Here is a 22,632-nt window from a genome sequence, read left to right on the forward strand (position 1 = left end):
ACCCCTGCTGCTTCAAAAGGGTCCTTCCTCAGAAGATCTCTGAAACAAAAAGACACATTGCAAGATTAAGTTACCTAATGTAAACATTTGCACTTCCAGAAAAAAGTTCACAGAAAGAAAAGAACACAGAAAGCCATAAAAGGCAGGAGGAAAAAATATAAATGTCCATTTGAAAAAAGTAGTGGAAAAACAAGGCAGGTTTAGATGCAAATGGAAAGAAAAACTATATATCTTCATTATTGTAATGGTTTCTATTAACCTACTGACTGTAGTCAAGATGTTATCAAACCTAACTCAGTTCAGCAGTGAAACAAAAAGTACATTTTCCAATTTACCGGTAAATCCACCCCTGATGTATGCAATTCCTTAACAGGGCAGATGGCAGTATAAGCCGCTGCATTGAGAATATATGAAAGGTCATACATTACTTAAGTGCTTTGTTTTTTTACATTTCTTGGTTATGATGGTCCACCTGGATGGGTGGAGGAATCGTTTGCTGCTTATTTACATGTTTGTTTGTTTTTTTTTATGGTCCGACAGCAAAACCACCTTAAAAGAAGAACTGAAAGCAATGAAAATTCAGTATACACAATTTTAATAGACAAACATTTGAAATGTTAGATGATATAAAAGCAAATCAACGTAAATAACATTTATGTAGCAGTTATCACATTTCATATGAGACATGAAATTAAAAAAATTACTACCAAAACCGTAAAAATGTTCTTCTGGATAAAATTGGCACAGACATTGTAGGCACATGTGAGAATGATCTTCAAAGCAAGAGTCTAAATTAACTTCAGTTTTTGAGATATTTTAGAACATATTTGATTTTTTTTTCCATTCTTCCACATTTATTTAGCATATTACCTACTTCGTTACCTAATTTCAACCAAAAAAAAATGTCAAACTGAAGGAAATATTTAAAGTCTTATTAAAATTTGACCATGAACGAAAAGTCAATATCATTTTTCACCTGATGGCGGTGCTATAAGAGAGGGAAAAGGATCCAGAGTGGAGAACAGAACCAATACTAACACTATGCAACACTACAACCATGGCTAAAAACAAGTTCATGGTAAATTTTTACACAGTCATCAAAAACACAAATTCAGCAGAGAAACATATAATGTTGCAGCTCTGATAGTGACTGACATAAATGCTCTGTGATAAAATGGAATTACATTTTTGTTTAGACATATTAAGAAGATATAGAGTCCTGTAAAACATTAGTTCAACAACAGCATAATAACTCTTTTACAATGCATTACAATCAAAAAGATTTCCAGCAAAGCAATCTAAGAATCTGACCTCCACCAAGAAACAAGCAGCCATTTATTATACCACAAAGTGACGCATCGTTTGCGTGTTGATAAATGTGGGAAAAATACGATTATTTCAGTCAATTTGGGACATTCATAACTTAGCAGATGAAAGGGGACAACTTGTATCAGTGAAGACAAACTTGTTAAGGAGTGAAGCTTTTATGCTGACGACTCAATATTGAGTCCAAATTCAGGGGCTATCCCCATAAAGTCTGTACTCAGAGGGTTAGGTTTCCAAAGTTGGCCCTTTTGGAAGTATTACATTTGGACTCAACATAGATGACCAACCATTTATTAGAAATTAAATGAGTCAGATATGTTTTTGTTATTTTTCCATAAAGACTACTAATCACTAAATGAAGGTTTGTTGATTTTGGAACAAAAAAAAAACAACCCTTTTTTAAACTTTTGTCATTTAATATAAATCTGTTTTTAATAATACGTGGATTTTTTTAAATTTTAGTTAATGTACAGAAACAAAATTAGAAAAAATGTGTCTGTCCAAATATTTATGGTCCTGACTGCATATAGCCATTAACCTTCCGATGCAACATGTTATTTTGTCCGTGCTAATACGTGTCATCAACCCTGGTCCTCAAGATCCTCTGTCCTGCTTATTTTCCAGACTTCCATGTCCTGCCTGCTGCTACTTACCTGGATCAGGGGGGTTTAGTCAATTAAAACCGAAAACGACCACATAATAGCAGACACTGCTCCAATCATGCTCTGATCTTCCCTCACTCGTGAACAAGACCCAAGATATTTAAACTCCTCCACCCGGGGCAGGAGCACTTCAACCACCCAGAGAGGACAAAGTACCTTTCTCTGGTCAAGGAACATGGCCTCAAAGTTGGCAGTTCTGACCTTCATCGCATCAGCTTCACACTTTTAAAACACCCCAATTGCTTGCAGGAGGTCCTGGCTAAATGAAGACAACAGGACAGCATCATCTGCAAAGAACAGAGAGGGACTCCTGTGTTCCCTTAACCAGACCCCCTAGCTGTGCCTACAAGTTCTGTCCCTAAAGATTATGAACAGAGTCGGTGATGGAGCCCTGCCAGATTCCAACTTGCAACGGATATAGTTAAAGATAATCAGCAGTGAGGGGGCAAAGGGTGAATGGAAAGCAAGCAAGGTGGTAGATCTCAATGACCAGGGTAGGAAACTCATCTCATTGGCTTCTGCATGCTAGAGCCTGTAGACGTAGTGAAGTTATGCTCTAGTTTTGGGCTACATTTCATTTGTCTTGATAATCTGTCGTCATTAATGGGAATATTGAAATTAAACGAGTTTCCGTTAGGAAGTCATGGGAAACAAACATGGATGCATTAACGTCCACTGAAGTTCCTAACACACTTTGTGCTGTGATTAACATTTATGTGTGTGTAAAACAATTTGTTTTCTTATGATGTGAATTTAAAAACAGTAAAATGTCCAATTTTGAGCTTAAGTCTTCACAAATGATTTCTTACTTCAAGATTATCTTCAAATTTTCAAGTTAGAAATTCAACTTTGAGATGCTCCAAACAAAAGCTTCCTACCAAGAACTGTAACTTCTGAGAGCAAATTCACCTTTTTGTCCTTTTCCGTGTTCCGGACAGTTTTGTTATAAATATCAGGCGATTCCCTTTTCCTCTGACAGTTGTATTCTGACCGAGTATTCAAAAAAAACATTTAAAACAAAATATTGCCCTTTTCATTTCACTTTCTATAACTAACGCTACAGGCAATGAGGTAAAATGAATCCAGGTGGTAACTCATGCAAACATAAATAAAGTTCAAATCAGGCGCAGCAAAGACGTTATCCTGATGCGCCTGCAGGAAAACTGCTGAAGGAAAACTTAGAGAGGTTAAAACGTTACTGCATCATTCTATTTTTCCTCCACTGAGCGCTGAGCTCAGAGGAAGCTAGCTTTTCTGTAACTCAAGAACCTTTATTGCAACAGCTGAACCGCCTTGCAGCAGGTCGCAGCATCGCCGCTCCATAGACTGTAACTGAGGTAAGACACTAGTGAACCTCTGGATGAATCTGCTGACCGTGTTAGTGATCTCTCTGGGAAGAAAGAAAAGTTTTGTGTGCAGCTTCAGAGGGAAAAACTTGTGTGTCCTCGCTGGCAGCTCTCCAGGTTCTGCAGGTCCTCCAGCATCTCCTCGATCAGCGGCGGCATGGAGCCCGGGATCTCCATCTTTAGTGACACCACTCTTTCAGCTCCTGTGGAAACCAAATGAGCATTTACCACTCACTTTGACATCTACAAAATCCACCCGGAAGCCTCTGCTTAGCAAGTTAGCAGCGTCGTCTGAACCAAAACCTGCTCACGTCACTCAAAGCATCTCGCTCTCATAGTCTGAAAGCTGCAGGCAAAGCCTGACCTTTAGCGCTGATGCTGCGTAGGTCAGTGATCTTCATCAGGGCCTTGGGGAACATCAGGGGCATGCTGGGACGCCGCTTACGGGAGTAGATCTTCAGAGCCTCCAGCAGGGGCTCCTGCAGAACATCCACCTTAGACGGCTCCTTTAAGTCCTGGCGGTCTACTCAGAGGGAAAACAAAAACGAGTCTTTCATCCTCACCGCTGGAGCGGCGGAAGCGCTTCAAACCGTCCTACCTCCAGAAACCAGACAGATGGCACTGAGAAGCCCACTTTCCGTCTCATCCATCTCCAGCGGCAGCAGCTGTCCCGCAAACGTGAAGACGTGATCGGTCAGAGACCCGAATCCGGCGTTGTGGATCTGAGTGCGGGTCAGAGTCAGCCCATCGGAGAAGGTCATGGTGTCCTGATCCGGAGTGTAGCGAGTGCAAATTCGTAAAATCTGAGGAGAAACAAAAATGGAAATAAAAAGGTTCACATGTTCTTTGCTTCCAGCTGTTGGGAGAAACAGATGTTCTTTCATCTCCCTTTCATCTAACGTGCAGATAAATGTTGGACAGAAAATCTGGAAGGCTATTAAATTCTAGACTATAAAAATAGACAAGAAAGAGGAAGGAAAGGCATACCGACTGGAATTTACTCTTCCCAATTCTGATACATTTCTGAAGCGGCAATTGGGCGGGACAAAGTAAAGTTTGAAGCTCTGTTGGGTTCAAATGACCCTAAATGTGCTAACAAATAGGCGTCACAAGCTATATATCCATATGCTCATTATCTATATAGAGTGTTCCCATCTAAAAAAAACATGCATTAGACAAAATCTGCAAAAATGTCAACTATATCGATGTTTAAAGGCTGTAAATCCCCTCACTGCACACATTTTCCACTTTTCTCTGACAGAAATGAACATTTTCACAATTTTCTCTCTTGTTTAAACTCTTAAAATTTATTTCTTCTTAAAAAAATAAGGAAAATAAGTCCAGTACCATAGAATGAAAACATAGATCAGATGGCAATCAAAGATTTATGTAAGTTTGGCAAAAATAAACTCACTCTGTACAGCAGAGAAGAAACATAGAACACAATGCATTGTAAAAAAAAAAAAAAAGAATATAAAATTGCACAAGAAAACTGTAAAAAAGTGATATAGCGAGGGATTACATTTTGAAAAAAAGTTGTTTTTGTACTCATTTAAATCCTAATTTATCCTAACTTTCATTTCTTTATGTTTTTATTTATTTATGCATTTTCGCCAACAGTCTGAAGTCCAATAATGGGCGAATTCACACACTAAGATCACAAAATTTCACAAAAGCTTTACAGAAATATGCCAAGTAAATATAAAAAAACGCTAAATATAGAACAATAAAACCGAGAGGTTTATTAATTCAAATTTTTATTGTTAAAATGACAAATAGCATATTACACGCACAAATATAAACAGAAAAAAACAACGCACTTTTGAGTTTATCAATAAACAACTGCCCGACACAAATGAGGATTTAGAAGACAAGTTGAGGAGAAGACAGAATATTTACCAGGATGTCGAGGCAGGCAGCTTTGAGCAGAGTGATCTGGTCAGCGATGGTCAGGCCGGTGAAGCCCGGCACCCGCTTGGCAAACTCCACCACCTTTACAATGCACTTAGTGGCAAGCTCGCTGAATTTGTCCCACAGGCCGAGGTCCAGCTGGATCCGGTGGTCTGAACTGGAGTTCTGGGGAAGGAAAACAACACGGGGGGGGGGGGGGGGGGGGGGGGGTGTTATTGTGGAGGGAGGGGGACACTTTTGCATGATAACATGTTAGAATATACATACAAATGCATTGTAACTGCTGTTAACATGCAACAAATGAAAAAATCATAAAGTGCTTTTTGTTAGTTTATGGTATTCCAGTTAAAAAGTGAACATCATGCGCAACCAAACAAAACCTGTTGATTACCTCAAATCTGTTTGTTTTTTTGAATTATAAAAAGGTCAATAATGACATAACTTCAGTGCCAGAGGAAATATGTTTTTAAATATAAAAAGTTATTTATTAATATTAATTAATTTATAAAATAAATTAATATTTCATCCATTATCAGTACTTTAATCTTGTTTTATTAATCTTTTTAATCAATGTTTTTACTTTTTTTTATACAAGAAGTGGACTATTTGATACGCTTTGTGATGTGTTGTCATGGTAACGGCTACAGAACCTGCACATGGCTCTGCTGCAGCTGATGCATGAGGACCGACCACCGCAGAGTGCTAAATAAATAATAAGCTATACCTTATATTACATATTTCACTGGTTTAAATTGCACATCTTTCCGCTTGGAGTGTAAAAAGCCACACAATCAGTCTACGTCTGTCACTGTAAATCTTTTTTTAATTTCATAATAAGTACAATTTTTAAAAGAAGACACCAAAAGGGTGTCAGGGTCAAGGATCCGAGTTGTTTTTTGGTCTCTCTTTTTTGTGGATTTCAACACAGAATGGTCATCCTAAAACCTCCCATGCCTGAATATCAGCTCTAAGCTCAGCTTTTGTTTGCAGCAGGTAGCAGGTTACAAGACTTTTTTAAGGAAATTACATAACTGATATTTTTGTAGTGACGTCTCGCACAAACTTAATTTTGCATCATGTCCACAACATGACATCAGTACATATATTTATATATATATTTTCCAGTCGGAGGAAGGCTACCCGTTCTTCCAGTTCTGACTCATCCTCCTCTCATTCAGGCTTTCAAAAAGAAAACTCCACCTCGCCTTACGATGAAGCCTGAAATGTCCTCATAACTCTGTTTAAACACGCTTTACATCCCATGGATTATTGTAATCTGACTCATCATACCCAAGAGGAACCTTGCAGTTTTTTTGTTGCTGATAGAGATGTCTTCAGTGGAACATGATGGATTAACTCTTCACCTAATCATATTCAAACGTGGATCTACAACATGACATTTCCACACAGTTCTGCTGCTGGTTTCAGCAAAAGCTGAATTCAAAGGCATCTACGTTCAACGGAACAGAAACGTGCTTTCGAGCAACCACCTCCACTGAAAAGTCTATGTAAATGCGCGCATATGCACGTTTTGGGCTTCTGCCTTCGCAATTCTCACATGCACGCATCGCTATGCCAGTTTTTTTAAGTTTGTTTTTGCGGCTCTACATACAAAAGACTGGAGCAAGATTCTCCAGATTTGCACCGCTTTGACATTTCACACCAACTGTGAGGAGGCGCGCCAGTATCAGGTAGCAACAGACCAGTGTGAACACCGTACGCTAAAAAGCGCGTTGAAGAACCCACGTTCAGCTCGTTCTTGAAGGCGCCACACGTGCCCTAGCTGTGTGTTCAGAATGAGTTCAGAGCTTTAGATTGCTGAAACTCACTGTGGTGTATTTTCCCAGCTGGCAAAGGGAGGGAAACGTCTCTCTGTGAGCTCTGCAGATCTTCTCCACGACGAGGCCGAGCTCTGCCGTCAGCTCGTATGTCTCCATGATGGTCATCTTGACCGCCTCCTTCTTCGCCTTCCTTTTGCTCCGGTCATTTCTCACCGCTGAAGAGGAGCACATGGATGCAGGAGAAGTTTAAACTGATCTTGTGGTTGTGTTATTTCTTTAACTAATTTTTATTCTATACCAGGGTTCCTACAGACGTACAAGAAGCAACAGACTAACTTCCAGATTGAAGTGCGTTCAGAAACTACAGTAAAAACAGGTCAAAAATGTAGATTTCCCTTAAATAAGCACCAAAAATTGCTATTGAGGTAAGAAAAGGTCTTACCAAGAATTCCTATTTTTGAGAAAAAAGATGTTTTCTCAAACTAAGAATTTTTTGATATTGGCAGTGAAAAATAAATGATAAATGAAAAACTAAAAGGACTAAAACTGTTCAATTAAATCTACTTTTTTAAATAAAAAAATGATAAATTTTACAGCTATAGTAAAATATTATAAATGTTTACCTTATAAAAAGATAATACATTTGAAAACAGAAGAATTTTGATTTGAAGGACATGAAATTTTCCAAAATCCTCAATTTAGAACAAAAGTTAAAGAAAGATGAATTCATTCGTCATTTGCGTTTTACTGCAGCATATCAGGTCATGGGACTGATATTCAACCACAAATCAAAGACACTAAATCTATAAACACATTTTTTTAACCCTGGAGAGCCCAGGAACAACTATCCTTTAGGGTTTTAACGTTAACTTGTCTTTTTTTTTTGTTATGTTCATTTTATTGTAGCAGCAGTTAACAGCAGCCAAAGAAATTAAAAATAACAATAATATTTAAATGCGTATTACTCCAAAAATATGAACAATAAGAAATGTCAGTTATTTTGTCTGTATTTTTAATAATATGTGTTTTGTGAATGTGTCGTTTGCTTGAGACTTAAATCAATTAACTGATTTATCGATTGATTAATTATTTTACCATCACACTGCAAAAATTGAATCTTCAGAAAGAAAAACTACTCTTGTTTCAAGAAAATTTCTCTTTATTCTGTCTTGTAAGAAAAATAATTGTAATAAGAAAGTTTTTCAGTGCTAAAATGATCTCAGTTTAGAAAAGTATGTCTTAGTTTTTCCAAACAATTCTTGGTAAGACCATTGTTCTCACCCCATTGGGAGATTTGGTTTGCTTAACTAAAGGAAGTTTTAAAAATTCTAAGAATTTTTGACTTATTTCCAAGGGGTCTGTTTTTGTAGCGCAGAAAACCAGAACCTTGAACATTATTGATGGAAGAAAATAAAAAGCTTTTATTTTTGTAAAGCTGTGTTTTCCCATCAGTGGTTAGTTTGGAACGGATGCAGAAAAAAAACACAAACTACACAAAACAATGGGTCATGTGACCATAGTGACAGCCATCTCTATCAACGTCTGAATTCTCATGATTTAATTCAAGTGAAGCTTTTGTTTTAAATTTAGGACAAACTTTTCCAGAACTCAACTTTTGAGCAACGACAGCTCCGTTTTGTTACCTGTAGAAGTAGTTGTTAATTTGGGTTTTGCTGCATTTTTTATATTTCTATCTGGTCATTAGAAATATTGTGAAATATTTTGATTTTTTTGTCATATGACCGATGCAGATAAACTGTGTTTTTTCTGACCAAACACTGTAAAACACAACTATAATTCATAACAGAGTTGAAACTCTTATATAACAGCAAAGGATTGAAAGGGAAACAGATAAAAACTTGTTATTCACAAGGAAGAAATTATTATTCACCCACACCTATTCCTGAAAATAATAGTTTTACCGCCAAGCTACAGGAAGTCAACATGTCCTACTACAAATATTCAAAATATGCATCGCATGCAATTCAGGAACGCATGAAAACATTTGATTTTCTGGTTGGAGCTGATGGTTTTAGTCCTTTTCCCTGCAGTACATAATTCTGTTAAGAGGCCAGTTCCTCACACCTCCACCCTAATCCAGCACAGATCAAGGGTTTTCATTTTGGGTGAAGGCAGGCGGCTGGCGAGGATCTGTGTGGGTCACCAGCGAGCACGTGAAGCGGGGAAAACACAGCCTAACCAGGTTAGCCTTTTATAATTGCTCGCTTTAACCGTGTCAACATGTTTCAGCGCGTCCCACTGACTCGGCTCTGGCAGCCACACACATGTCAGGGGAGCTCAGGATTATGCAACACCTCCGTCTCCCAGCTCCTCCTCCTCCTCCTTCCCCTGGTTGCCCTACATGCAGCCGTCATTGTGAGATCGTGTTACTCCCACACACAAACTCACACAGCCAGGCAGGGTGCTGTTACATAGCATACATCTGTCTGATCCATGTGAGGCCTTTACGTAATGTGTCTGAATGTGGATGAGCAACAATGAACATGTGGCAGGGTGGATCTGGCGCCGCTGACCTGGTGCTTGCTCTCCAACTCCCCACCCCCCCCGGTTTCTGCAACATATCAGATTCTTGCTTATCTAGGTCGGTGCTGTGAAGGTTTCCTCCATGCAGCGAGGCGCTCCAACGCCACTCAGCTTCATCCAGGAAACTGGCCGTTTGATGGAGGAGATCTGAGGCCAGTCTGACCTGATTCTACTGAACCGTTTGCTGCTCCACATCCAGATCCAGCACGGTCCCGAAGGTCCATCTCTGTATTCCTTAACCGGTCATTCTGAACCTCCTTAAAATTGAAAGGAGTTCAGTCAAACTCGTTTCCTCAGTACACTAAAAATAGACCACACAGTTGTTTAGTTAGGGGTTTAGTTAGGGGGTTAAGGAGTCATAGTCTGTAAGAAGGCTTAGAGTCATCTGACTGTAGATGCTTTACATTTTCAGACAAGTTTGATCTGAAGATGTTGAGGTTCTCTTTGGGAGTGACCAATCCAGAGTGGATCCATCAGTGGAAATGACCATGTTAGAGGTTTAGGAGATAAATTCAGGGAAGCAGATGGAGATGTTTAGAGGGGAAACGGTGATGATGTTGGCGAAAGGATGATGAGGTTGGAGCTGCCAGGAAAGACCAAAGAGGAGGATCATGGATGTAGAAGAGTGAATTATGTGAGTGAGGAAGATGCAGACGGTAGATTAAGGCAGATGATTCGCTGTGGCCGTAACCCAAAAAACAGCACAAACGGTAAAAATAATTATTTTTGGTATATGTGTTTGAATCCAGTGGTACCCGATCCCCGGGCCACGGACTGGTACCAGTCTGTGGGACGGCTGGCCGCAGAAAAAACTGTCTTGTCCATTTTAATTTCAATCTGATTTTCTTAAAGCGGCTGCACCAACCGTTAAATTAAAACAACCAAGCTAGCAAAGTAAAAAAAAAAAACATACTATGGATTTATTGTGTCAGTTGTTCCCATAGAACATAATAATAATGCAGAACATTCAGCAACCAGCTGTCTACCGTTACGAGGATGCTGCTAATAAAGTTGTTCAAACTGTAGATTCTCATTTACCGTATTTTCCAGACTAAAAGTAGCCCTTTTTTTCATAGTTTGGCAAGGGGTGCGACTTATACTCCGCAGCGACTTAGAAATAAATTGAAATAAATACATTGTTAACCCTCCTGTTATGTTCATTTGTGAGGAACAGAGATGATGTTCCTGGGTCAATTTGATGTATGAGGTATGTTAAGTATTAAGAGTATGTTAAGTGACTCAGAGAATCAGCAAACCTTTTTTTACAATAAGATCTTGAAGGCTAACAACATAATATTCTATATTCCAATGATTTCATAGATTCAGAAATGCAATAAAAATGACAACTGTTTCTACAAATACAGGATGAAAACAGAGTATTAGTTGGCCAATGATGCTTCATGAACAGAATAAATAAATAGGTATGAGAAAGAATTACTGTGAAATTATGAGATAAACAGTCTGTTATGATTGTATCATATGAGGTTGTGCAAGTTATTAGTTCTTTGTCTCAGATTTTGTCAAATAAATTTCCCGTCAAAATGCGACTTATAGTCCAGTGCGACTTATCTGTGTTTTTTTTCTACTTTATAATGCATTTTTGGGCTGGTGCGACTTATACTCCGCAGCGACTTAGAGTCCAGAAAATACGGTATTATATTTTGAAAATATCAGTTTTAGTGGCTTCTTTATATTCGTACAAAAACACCTTAAAAGTTGGACGTCTGATTGTTTCGCTTCCACTTTGTTGTGGTTTAGAGAGAAATTTGGACCAAATTTTAATGGTTCCTAAGTGAAATCTAGAGAACAAATCAAGTTCAAAGCAACTGCAGATATTTTACAGAGGATAACGATAAAATGTACCATTGAAGGTTAGGAAAAACTGCAAACTCAAAAAAAGAAAAAAAAAGACCGGTCTATGAAAACATTTATGTATTTAATGTTTAAATTACATCTATAACATCCTCACACCTGCTTCCTGATGCTGTTTAGATCTGCTGGTGCCTGTTGGCCAGGACATTATATTTTCCATCCCAACAAAGTTTCCAATTTCCAATTTATTTGTTTGGAGGATAAGCCCCTTGAGATGTGTCATCTCGTTTTCAAGGGGGTCTTCGGGTGAAATAAAACTTTGGATTCATAAATGTTGGAATTACATCCTGCCTGACCTTAAAAGAATGATAATTACCTCCTACCTCAGTAAATCCTGAATTATGGTCGATTAATATTGTTTTGGAGTTCAGCTTGTCTAGTAGCACAAAGACCTGAATATAGAAACGTTTCAGCAGAAGCTGTCTGACGGATCTGAAAACAAAAACTCTCATCGTGCTGCATCCAAATCACGGCTGCTCAGTCCTGGTCTCCCTGCACCTTTTGCTGCTCTTTACCTGGATCAGGTGTGCTCAGTCAGTCAATTGGAACATGAAAAAACACAAGTCAGCAAATCAGCAGCAATGGGGAAACAGAGCGCTGGAGAACAGGTAACTATTATTAACTAGTTCTGGTCTAAATAAATAACGGAAAAGAAAATGTCTATTTTAGTCTGAAAAGATCCGATAGACCTCATAGCAGCTTTGAGCCTCCAGAGAACCACAGAGGGATCCATACACATGGAGAAAACAGTGGAGAACCTTAAGAGGAACGATGGACCAAAATGAGTCCAAGAACACCACCGAGATTCATCCAGAAGATCATAAAGAGGAGTGGAAGATAGAACTAGACTCAACAATCAGAAAGAGACATTTGGACAAGGATGGATCCATGGAGAGTTCCAGGAGAAAGGAACTGATGATCCACAAAAACGTCCGGAACATTCTGGACCATCTCGACTCATGCGAACCGGCATCAGAACAACACTCGGACATGGCGGAGGCAGTGTGATGGTATGGGCTGATTTGCAGCTTTGGGACCTGGATGACTGATAGAAATAGAAATTCTGTCCTGAACAAGAACATCTTCTCGGATAACGTCCTCCAACAGTTCAGGAGCTAAAGCTCAGGAGCACGTTGGTTCTGGAGCAAAGTGATGATCCAAACACCGCAGCAGGTCCACCTTGGAACGTATCGACACTTAAATGTTAAAAAGGTTTTGTCTGATTCTGGTTTTAAATATTCTCTTTCGTGACCTTGAAATTTAGTTTTTGCCGGAAAACCCTCACAGGTCTGAATTTAGACAAAAGGAATTCACCTTCTCCTGATGTTTGCACACAAGGCCTGGCAGGTATGGAGAGCATCTGCTTGATCACAGTCAGTTTCTTCAGATTTCTTTAGAAAAATATGATTAATTTTTGTAATTTTGAGAACATTTCCCTAAAGCCAACATCTACTGTCCTTAATTGACCCCGGAATACCATCAGATTCCCTCATATCTTCTAGACTTTGCAGACAGAAAACTTTCACATGTGAATTAAACTGAAGATGTAGGATTTGACCCGGAGAGTCCCAGAACCAGACGGAAGTGCAGACTTACACTCTTTGGACATTCCCACAGCGAAGCACCTCTGCAGGCGGCAGTACTGACAGCGGTTCCTGGTGATCTTATTAATGATGCAGTTTCTGTCGCGGTGACACGTGTACACCATGTTCTTCTGCACGCTGCGGCGGAAGAAGCCCTGCAAGAACACCGGAGGAGGGGCTTAGCAGGGATTCACTTTACAAACAAATGAAAACGTTATTTCAAACAAAAACAGGAAACGTGCTTTAAAAGTTGGACTAAAATAAACTCTGATGAGGAGCATGTAAACAAACGGACTCTACTAACGAATTTCTGTAATTTATTCAAAAAAGTGACATCATTTTATACAATCAACGCCAATAATGTCTGCGTAGAAACACAAAAAACAAGCAATTCCCATAAGGAATAACTTGAAACTGTATAGTGAAACACTAAAGAGATGAACTTTTAAACCTGAATTCTATCAGGAGAAACAAAACAAGAAAAAACGGATTAAATGCTAAACCAATTACCAAATTTTTAATTAAATAAGAATTTGGTTTTATATCACAGACCAAACTAAAAATGCTGTTTTATTATGGGTCTGCTTTTATAAGTACCATTACTTTAATAAGTATGCAGGAAGATGTGCAATTCTGCACACACAGTACAGAGCAAAAGTTTGGACACACCTTCCCATTCAAATGACTGGGAAGGTGTGTCCAAACTTTTGGTGTGTGAGACAAATATATGCTATTAACCATGGCCCAGTAATAATAAATTTATATCAACTTTGCAATGCAGATGTATTTATGAACATGGATAAGAAGCGGTCTCATGTTCTTGAGGAGCTGCTATGTCCTTGGTTAGCCACTAGTTATCTTTTTTCAGAGTTTTTCAAATCAAAGTTATGTCTTTACCCTCTTTTATGGTCCTGTACCAACCTTCTGTTGCACTTGAGAATATTCTAGAGATGAAAGTACGAATGCATGTATTTATGGGTTCTATTTAATTCCTTACAAAACAACAGAGGCGATATTTATAGCAGTGTATCATTATTACTGTACAGATTCAACACTCATCTGTGAAATTGCACACTAGAAAGCCACGCCCTTTATATCTAAAGATATGACGGCTGTTAATCCTGTATGATTATGTGTTGGAGGTGGTGAGCAATAGCTTCACTCTGTGGTAACCGCTGGCTTCAGATGTTGGAAAATGACTGTGATGCTCAGTCATTCCTGGGAGAGTCACTTTTTCTATGCCAAAAATAAATCGGAAAAGTGGTCGTTGACGGTGTGTTTGGCTCCACCCACCAAGGCTTGCTGTTTGTTATGATGCCAAAGGATGGGAGACATTTATTGTCCAAAACGTTTCTTTTTGGTATCAAAATACTTTATCCTGAACTCCAGCATAAAGGTTGAATTAAGCCTTTGTCCCAACTGCCCTTACGGGTGGATATGGACTGTCTGCGGGTGAACATTGATCAAACCTGTACATGGCATGAAAGCATAGTCTCCTTTGTATCCCCCCCTCCCCCATTGCTCCCAGTAGAGTGGTTTGTCCCAGGAGAAGGCCCCATGCCTTGTCCTTCCTCTTTGAGTCCTCGTAAAATGCACTTTTTGTGTCATAGACGATGTCGTGTTTCAGTACTTCCAAAACTAAACTTGTATTGTCCATGGCAAAAATGGCCACTGGTGTTATCGCGTGGGCATATCACCTTGAATGTGAAATACAAATGTATTCATTTTTATTTCAAAAGTACAGCAGACATTTTTATTCTGAAACACGGACCTGTTTCCTGTTTCTCCAGCTTTTTCGTCGTGTCAACAGATGAGTTTTGTCTCCTGCGCGAAGGTTGCATTGCGGAGGGACAGACATCTGGCACAAAACACGATGGTGGAGATGTAAATATGAACATTCTATTCTTTCGTGTTAACTTGCCGGAGACGTACCGCAGCCTTAATCCAATATGTAAGGGTTAGTAAGGGTAAAGTTGGTGAAATGTGGACGCGTTGTACGGACAATTCATTTTTTCAACCCCCCAAAATCTTGTGAACTCCGCAAGGAGCCCATTAGTGCTGTTCACGTGATAAATGTGCACTCCTTATTGAAAAATGAAAGCCGTAAGCGTGTCCAACTTTCATTAGCCTGATGAATACTTCACGATCCACTTTCACATGCACAACAATGGTACGTTCCATTTTCATGACGTCCCTTAAAGTGGTCGTCCAAACCTCAAGGGAACCCCAGTGTCCGCTATGGCCCGTACCACACCAATACCCGCAGTCCCGTCGACCCGCTCCATGTGACTGCGGCTCAACTGATCTCTACACAGTATATTTGATAATTTACACTCACCAATAACCCATTATGCCCAATACGATAGACTCAATAGTTGACATTGAGTCCTGTGGTGAAGCTCAACATTTAGAACTGCACTGAAGGAGACACGATGGAGGGAAGCTCGGCCTCGGTACCTTGCAGCCTTCGCAGGCACTGACTCCATAGTGGTAGCCGGAGGACTTGTCCTGGCACACGAAGCAGGGCTTGTAAGTGCGTGGAGGAGGAGGAGGGGAGGCGGGACTGGCGAAGAGGTCATCGGAGCTGCAGTTGGAGCTCTGGCTCTCCACCGCTGCAACCACACACGGAAAATAACGAACAGGAAGGTCAAGAAAACGTTTCATTCCATCCTAAAAAGCTTCCATCGTGAGTACGAAAATCTTAGGTTTCTATATTTAATCGTGAATGAGATATATATATATATATAGAGAGAGAGAGAGAGAGAGAGAGAGAGAGAGATTTTATTCCAGACTCAAAGAATACACAAGTTAAGAGGCAGCATATGAAAAACCACAGTACTAAATTTGAAACAAATTAATTAAAAAAAAATAAGAATAAAATAAAAAAATTAAAACCAATACATACCACACCATATGCATTAGCTACTAGGACAAATAAAAAGACAGTCCCTCTAGTGTCTCCACAAATTTGACTGGAAGCGTATATGGCACTAAATCTAACATAACTTTTAGCCAAGGTGAGAGTATTCTTTAAAGCCTTTAGCTTAGGATAAACCTGGACATGAGTGAGCGCATACAAGCCAGAATACATTCAGATTTGTAGATATTGTGTATATGAAGGCCGTGTCACACACCAATTATGTAGATGACGGTGATGTATGTGTGCTAAACATGTGCTAAACATCATTTATAAGTTTTTCCTGCATTCATTGGTGTGCGCAGATTTCTGTCATGTGTTTCAGCAAAAGGATTTTTATGCGGTTTGGTTTAGACCTGTTCAAAAGTTTTGGTCGGTTAAATTAAACAATTAACGCGCCTTTTTTTTTAACACAGTTTATAAACAATTATGCGTTCCACGTACAGTTCCACGTATGTCTAATGGACTTTTCATGCATGTACCAACAACGTGTAACTAATATCACCCTCAACGTATGCACGAATCAGGAATAATCACACACGGTTCATGTTCTATGTTGATTTACATGTTCTTTGCTTTGTTCATTGGTTCTTCTTCCGTGTTTTTAGCGTGGTTCATGTGTGATACATCTGGAAAAATTTCATCTAAAGACCACAACTTATCTCCCTTTTTCCACGTAGATTCATGTATGACCAGTTTTCATCCCTGCAATATGGCCAAAATGGATGCAGTGGCTGTGTGACGAGGCTTTTACAATGTTGGACATTTTCTTTTGAGCTTTTAAATGTAGTTTGCTCTGCATAGAGTGGAGTGATTTTTCTTTTTTTTTAAAGAAAAAAGGGACATTTGAGCAATATTTTTATGGCTGCATCATGCAGAGGAAATGTAAAATGGAGATGTCCCTCTGGTTTTTAAGAGCACAACTGTATTTTTGGATAGTTTAGATAAAGGTCTTAATAAGGTAAATACTGCATAAAAATGGGCAGCTTTGAACCAAAGTGCTCAGATCCTGAGAAACCGTGGGCTCCCTGAGCAGAGCTGGGACACTGTAGTTGTCATTACTGCTGGCATGAGTAGGGTTTTTTTTGGGGTATTGCTTGGATGTTTTTTTTTAGGTATATTTAATATTATTTCAATGCAATTCAATGTATTTTTATTTAAAACAAATTTTTACATACCTGAGGTTTAAATATAGACACCACAACCATACAGGAAACCAATTAAAACATAAAAGACAGTCATATAGATTAAAATTACCAGTAAAACTCCCATAAAAATAAAGGAGATTATTTATTCTGGTTTTAACTCTTTTAATACTCTTTTCGTTTGTTCTTGTCTTTAATAACTGAAATGCTTTTTATTTAGCTGCAAATTAATTAGTTCTCATTTCTTATTGTTAATGACTAAATTATCATTTTTATCTATTTATTTTTTAGCTGCAAATTTGATCGCAGTATATTATCGTTTTAAAATAAATGCAGAACTGACCATATGCCATTGACAAATTAGGTACTATCCATCGTCCAAATACTTTAAATAAATTATACTACTGTAAAATTGTCAAATAATAATAACTTGTTGTATGAGTGACAATGACAAATCATCTTTCTATCCATCCGTCCATCTATTGGATCAATTTTCTACATTTTTCAGGCTGAATAGCTTTAGGCGAGTTCCTTCCAGGTTTTTTTTAAGGTCAGAACCAAAACAGATGCAGTCCATCATGTTCGTGTTTGTCTTGAATTAATTATAGTAGGTGAATGTTTTGTTGCTGTTCGTACACCGCCCGTTTCCTCCTAGGCAGGACTGCCACTAATGCCGTCACAGCATTGTGCCCTTTCTCCTTCCATGACCTTCAACAATAAGTGTGAGGAGACGTCTGTTCCTGCTCCACCATTAACTCCACGCCGCGTCTACATAGAAAGCCCTGAGAGCCATCGCCCTGATTTTACACAACCGCCTCTTTCACAGACTTTAGTATCTGTACAAGAACACAAATAATGCTTTTTGCTCTTTATTTTATTAAAGTTTATTGTGACATTTGTCTCTCTGCTGATCTCAGTTACTATAACCAACAGAAACTATGTCCTAGAAAACGACACAGTCTTGTAAAAATTTGGACTAAAAACCACATCTCCATGATTAAAAGACCAGTGGGAAAACTCTGGCAATTGATCAAAAGATAACCGGAGCAGAACTTGAAGCATTTTTCTATCATCTCTATGCTGGAAATTTAACAAAACATTGTTATGAAAGATTTGCACAATTTCTCTCACAACTGAATGAATCGTAGGTTCTTTAGTTCCCGTGAGACAGGAAGTGATAAATCCAGCCACATGGTTTGGCGTAGTCATTCCAGTGATCTAAGCTGACACTAACATTTGTGGGACAACTGGAAATTCTGCACTATTATTGTCAAATTAATGTATGTTGTATGTTTTTAGATCCCTTCTGGTGGTAGATTTCTGTAAGCTCCTCCCACCAACCATATACGCCCTCTGCAATTACATGAACCTGACCCAATTATCCAAATGAGGTCATGGTGTGATCTAGCGACCTTTAAGAAAGCCAACGGCAACAGTGAACCGCACTGCAGATGAATACAGTCATTTTTTTCTGTTTTTCCACAGTTTACATAAACAGGATTAATCAGACAGGAAGTCATCTGGAAAGAGGAAAAAAAAGCCTGATCTCCAAAATGTTAAAAGAAAATGCCACATAGATTTCACAGCTGACCCCTCCTGATCTTGGATGAACAGGTGGAGCTTGGAAGCGGGACGAGCAGACTGAGCTTAAACCTGCCTTATCCTGCGTCCATCTGAGTGATGGGACTTTTCCTGAAGCGACGGCAGCCCTGGAACTAAATCCGGACTCATTACAGATTAGAGAGCCGTTCAAGGAACGCATTCAAGGCCCGGAAAAGTATTTTATCAGCGACACAAACTCAGTGTGGATCTGGGAGACAATGAAAACTAGATGGTGTTTTTTTTAGCCTGTTTGTGTGAAGCTAAATTTACCATTAAGCCAAAATAAGTCACTTAAAGTAATTTTATCATTTTAATTTGCTATTTTTAAGTCCACAGTTTGAACTGCACTAAGTGACTAACCAGCTCCACACTCTGACAAAATCAACTAACAATTATCATCTAAATATAAGCAGAAAAAAAAGATCCAGCGTGAAAATCTGTAAGGTAAAATTGGTAGCAGAAACAACATTTTTTACATTAAAACACGTGAAAAACTCTGCAGCTAAAAGCTAATTTCCAAAGAAAACTGCAGCTGGCCTTCATTTTCATGCATTATTATTATTATTACGTTTATTCCTGACGAATGCACACACAGCTCCGCACGCACTATCTGCTCCAGAAACAAGCATGAGAGTGGATATGAAGCTGATGCTGGGAGGGAAGTCTGCAGACATCTGTCCAAACCGAGCAAACGCCTCCTTTTTCCATGGAAACTCAATTGTCAGAAGGTATTCAGAGAAACCCACTCAAGCATCTTTCCGCTCTACCCTAAGGGATGGGGGCCTTGTCATCCATCCTGCTGGCTCTCCAATCATCTCCACTCCTCTGGTGGAAAAAGAAAAACTACATTTGGAGGAGAGGCAGAAAATACCAACTCCACTGCATCCATCCAACCCGCGGCCTCTGCTTGAACCCGGAACCGGCGTGACAAACGAGGAAACCCCCATGAGGCGGATGGTTTCCTCCGACGCCAAACAATGCAGGAGCGAGCCATGAGCCCAACTGACTGATGAGGGGAGGACTGGGCGGCAGAGCCAGAGCGGCGGGGCGGCTAAGTGATTCGCTCGGGGGAAGGGGCCAAACAATTCCCAATTTAGTTGGTGTTGTGTGATGCGTCCCACCGAGCCTTTAGAAAAGACGCCATTCGCGCATGCTTTGGGGGTGTTAACATTCAAGGTTGTATAGAAAAAAGAATCAAGACAAACACTGAGATTTTAAAAGCGGTCTTTCAAAACTGATCTGAGCGTTTCAAAGACTTGATTGGTTGTTTCATCTGCAGCTTCCTGTAGAAATTAGAATTCAAAACATCAACTTTATCACATATTAAGCAATAATCCAATCCAGGTTTGAAATAAAAAAAACACTAAATCTTATCTGGTTTGATTAATTCAAACAAGATTTGCTTCCCACAGTTCCAAAAAACAAAAACGTAATGCTTTAGACGTTTTAAGCTAGTAAAGGCTGACTTTAGTTATCTTTTGTGAAGTAATCCACAAATTTATAATTAAAAAAAAAAAAGAAAAAATTCGAAAAGGCTTCACATTTCTCATCTATTTGAGAAGAAACAACAGTTTTCTGGAGTCCTGGCCTAAATTAGTTACAAAAGAATTCGCAATGCAACACGATAAAAGCATCCAAATTCTTCTGTTAGTTTGTGAAACCAATGTACATAATATGTACAAAATATTTGAACATAAATGGAAGCTAACTTGAGTTTTATTTCTTCTTGGATTAAGATTTTAAGTGTTTGATCATAGGCGTTAAAATATAAGTTTCCATGTTTTTGCTTATGAATATGTTTTTTTTCCTCCACATTTAAAATATTTGTAAACCAAAATATGATGAACATCTTCAGCATGCGTTTTCCTGACGTGTGTTTACACTTTGCTGCTGGTTTCCAGTTGCCGGCTGCTGCTGCTGCTGCTGCTCTTCCATCTCTGGGATCCCTGGAGATCCCCCTGACCCCCTGAGCTGATGACCGTCCGGTGAACCCGCGGCGACCCCAAACCGACCGACCGGCTCTAGTCTGTCCCAAACACAGTCCCCCCCCATGGACCGGCTCAGAGCGGAGCAGAACTCCAGATCAGCAGGGATACTTCTTCTTGAACTACTCTGTTGTTGTTTTTTAAGCAATAAAGAGGTTGCGCAACATTATTGCATAATCTCCCTCTCTTACAGTTTTTGGATTTTTTTGAGAAACGATGTTTCTCCTAATGATGCATTTTTTTCTGTTTCTCTTGTAAGAAAAAAATCATGTGAATCCATTTAGGTTTTCCTTTTTGTTTAAGTATTTTTGCTTAAATTTCAGCTTAATTTAAAATCAAGGCAAGTTTATTTGTATTGCACAATTCGTACACAAAGACATTCAATTAAGTGCTTCACAGAACAGGATTTTAATATAATACAACAGTGTCCGAAGAATTTTAATTTTAATTGAATTTGAGCTGGAATGCTTGAGAAAAATAAGGTTTGAAGTGAAACAGGACTCTTTTCTTCTTATCCTTTTTTATTATTTTAGATGCTTTTCGTGCACATCACGTAGATTATGCAGCCAATATGACAAATTAGATAAAAACGTTTAAATAAATGCAAAATATTTTGGCATAATAAACACTATGGTATCAATGATGAGCTGCAGAAGAATTTTAAGGGAATTCGGAGTTTTTACGCACGCGTCCGGAAGGATCAGATGTGAGGTTTTCTCGTCTCCATCGACCTTTGCGTAAATTCAGACGTCCGTCTGTACCTACACTGAGAGCAGCGGTGCTCCTGCCAGTCCGAATCGATCAGCTCCGGGAAGAACGCCGCCAGATCCTGGTCCCGGTCCCGCTCCTGCAGGGTGCACGCGGGGCTGGACGCGGAGTAGAAGTCTACGATCTCTCCGGGACCGAAGACGGGAAAGTCCATGAAGTCGAACATGATGATCCGCGGGAAAATCCTCCAGGATGAAAGGCCACCTTCCCGGCGCGCGCCTGCAGGAGTTTGGAGCTCGGAACCGGGGGTGTTTGCCGCGCCGTGCTGCTCTCGGAGGGGCGTGAGCGCGTAATCCCGCAGCTCTCAGCGCATCCAGGTCTGCAGGTTGTTTTGCATAACAAAGTATGCAGCGGGACTTCTTAATCTTATCTGCTCTTTATTGACAAATGTCTCAATTTAACCTGCTTCATACTAGTTATGTCAGCGCGAGCGATGGTGTTACCTAATGTATGCGGCTGAACTCTCCGTGAACCGCCTCCGCTGCTGCCCTTCACATGACCCAGCCGCTGTCTGACATCATCCTGCGCGCTGGAAACCACCAGCCTCCAGAGCCGCAGACCAGCAACCCCCCCGCAGCCCGCACTCACTTTTAAAGAGAGGGGGCCTACATTACCCACAATGCACCCTCCTCAAAGGTGTCATCTTTCATTCCCAGCAGGTTAGAAGAAGTTAAACAGCAAACACGTTGGTCCTCAGAGAAGATCAGATCCAGACCTTCAGATTTGGTTTGTTTCGTGCAAACTGGATCCGTCAGATTAAAAATGAAGCCACTTGTGAAGGAAAACTATCGTCCAAAATTCCTGCTGAATAAAGACCCACTACTTGGGTTTGCAACACGTTCTTGTGGCGTTTTTCTGGTTTATCAAGAAAATTCAGCCAATAGGTGCATTTCGAGGTACAAATCGTTGTGAATCAGCAGTAGACAAAAAAAAATACTCTTTTGAAAAGATTGTATTTGTGACGTAGAAAATATGCTGGGCAAGCCAGTGACAAAAAATATATACTGAGGCCGAAAATGAAATGTTAAAAAATGAAAAACATTTCAGAAAACGAAATCAGTTTCCAGAATACAAAATAGAAAGTTTAAAAAAAAATTCAAAAAACAAAGTGAAATGTTAAAAACAATGAGAACCGGAAAAGGTCAGAACTCTGGGACAAATGTCATCATCCAATCAGTGATGTCCATCAG

General features: G+C 39.5%; 1 protein-coding gene and 1 long non-coding RNA gene across 3 annotated transcripts; one reads left to right on the forward strand and one right to left on the reverse strand.

The window, feature by feature from the left end:
• Positions 1–454: 454 nt before the first annotated feature.
• LOC101155959 (retinoic acid receptor beta) lies at positions 455–21,861 on the reverse strand. Of its 2 annotated transcripts, XM_004078391.3 has the most exons (8): positions 21,440–21,861; positions 15,483–15,637; positions 13,039–13,180; positions 7,075–7,241; positions 5,234–5,410; positions 3,933–4,137; positions 3,699–3,857; positions 455–3,537 (listed from the first exon to the last, which is right to left on the reverse strand). In XM_004078391.3, the coding sequence occupies exons 1-8, from the start codon at positions 21,606–21,608 to the stop codon at positions 3,410–3,412; spliced, it is 1,302 nt and encodes a 433-aa protein (XP_004078439.1). In that variant the 5' UTR covers positions 21,609–21,861; the 3' UTR covers positions 455–3,409. The 2 variants fall into 2 exon arrangements, with proteins under 2 accessions (XP_004078439.1, XP_011484127.1); XM_011485825.2 differs by lacking the exons at positions 15,483–15,637; positions 21,440–21,861 and adding an exon at positions 14,797–14,898.
• On the forward strand, positions 21,668–22,376 carry LOC110016718. The gene is made up of 2 exons (XR_002292052.1): positions 21,668–21,759; positions 21,859–22,376. It is a non-coding gene; the product is annotated as an uncharacterized LOC110016718 (long non-coding RNA).
• The last annotated feature ends 256 nt before the right edge of the window (positions 22,377–22,632 follow it).

Source organism: Oryzias latipes, chromosome 16 (assembly GCF_002234675.1).
Source record: "Oryzias latipes chromosome 16, ASM223467v1".
Classification (NCBI taxonomy): domain Eukaryota; kingdom Metazoa; phylum Chordata; class Actinopteri; order Beloniformes; family Adrianichthyidae; genus Oryzias; species Oryzias latipes.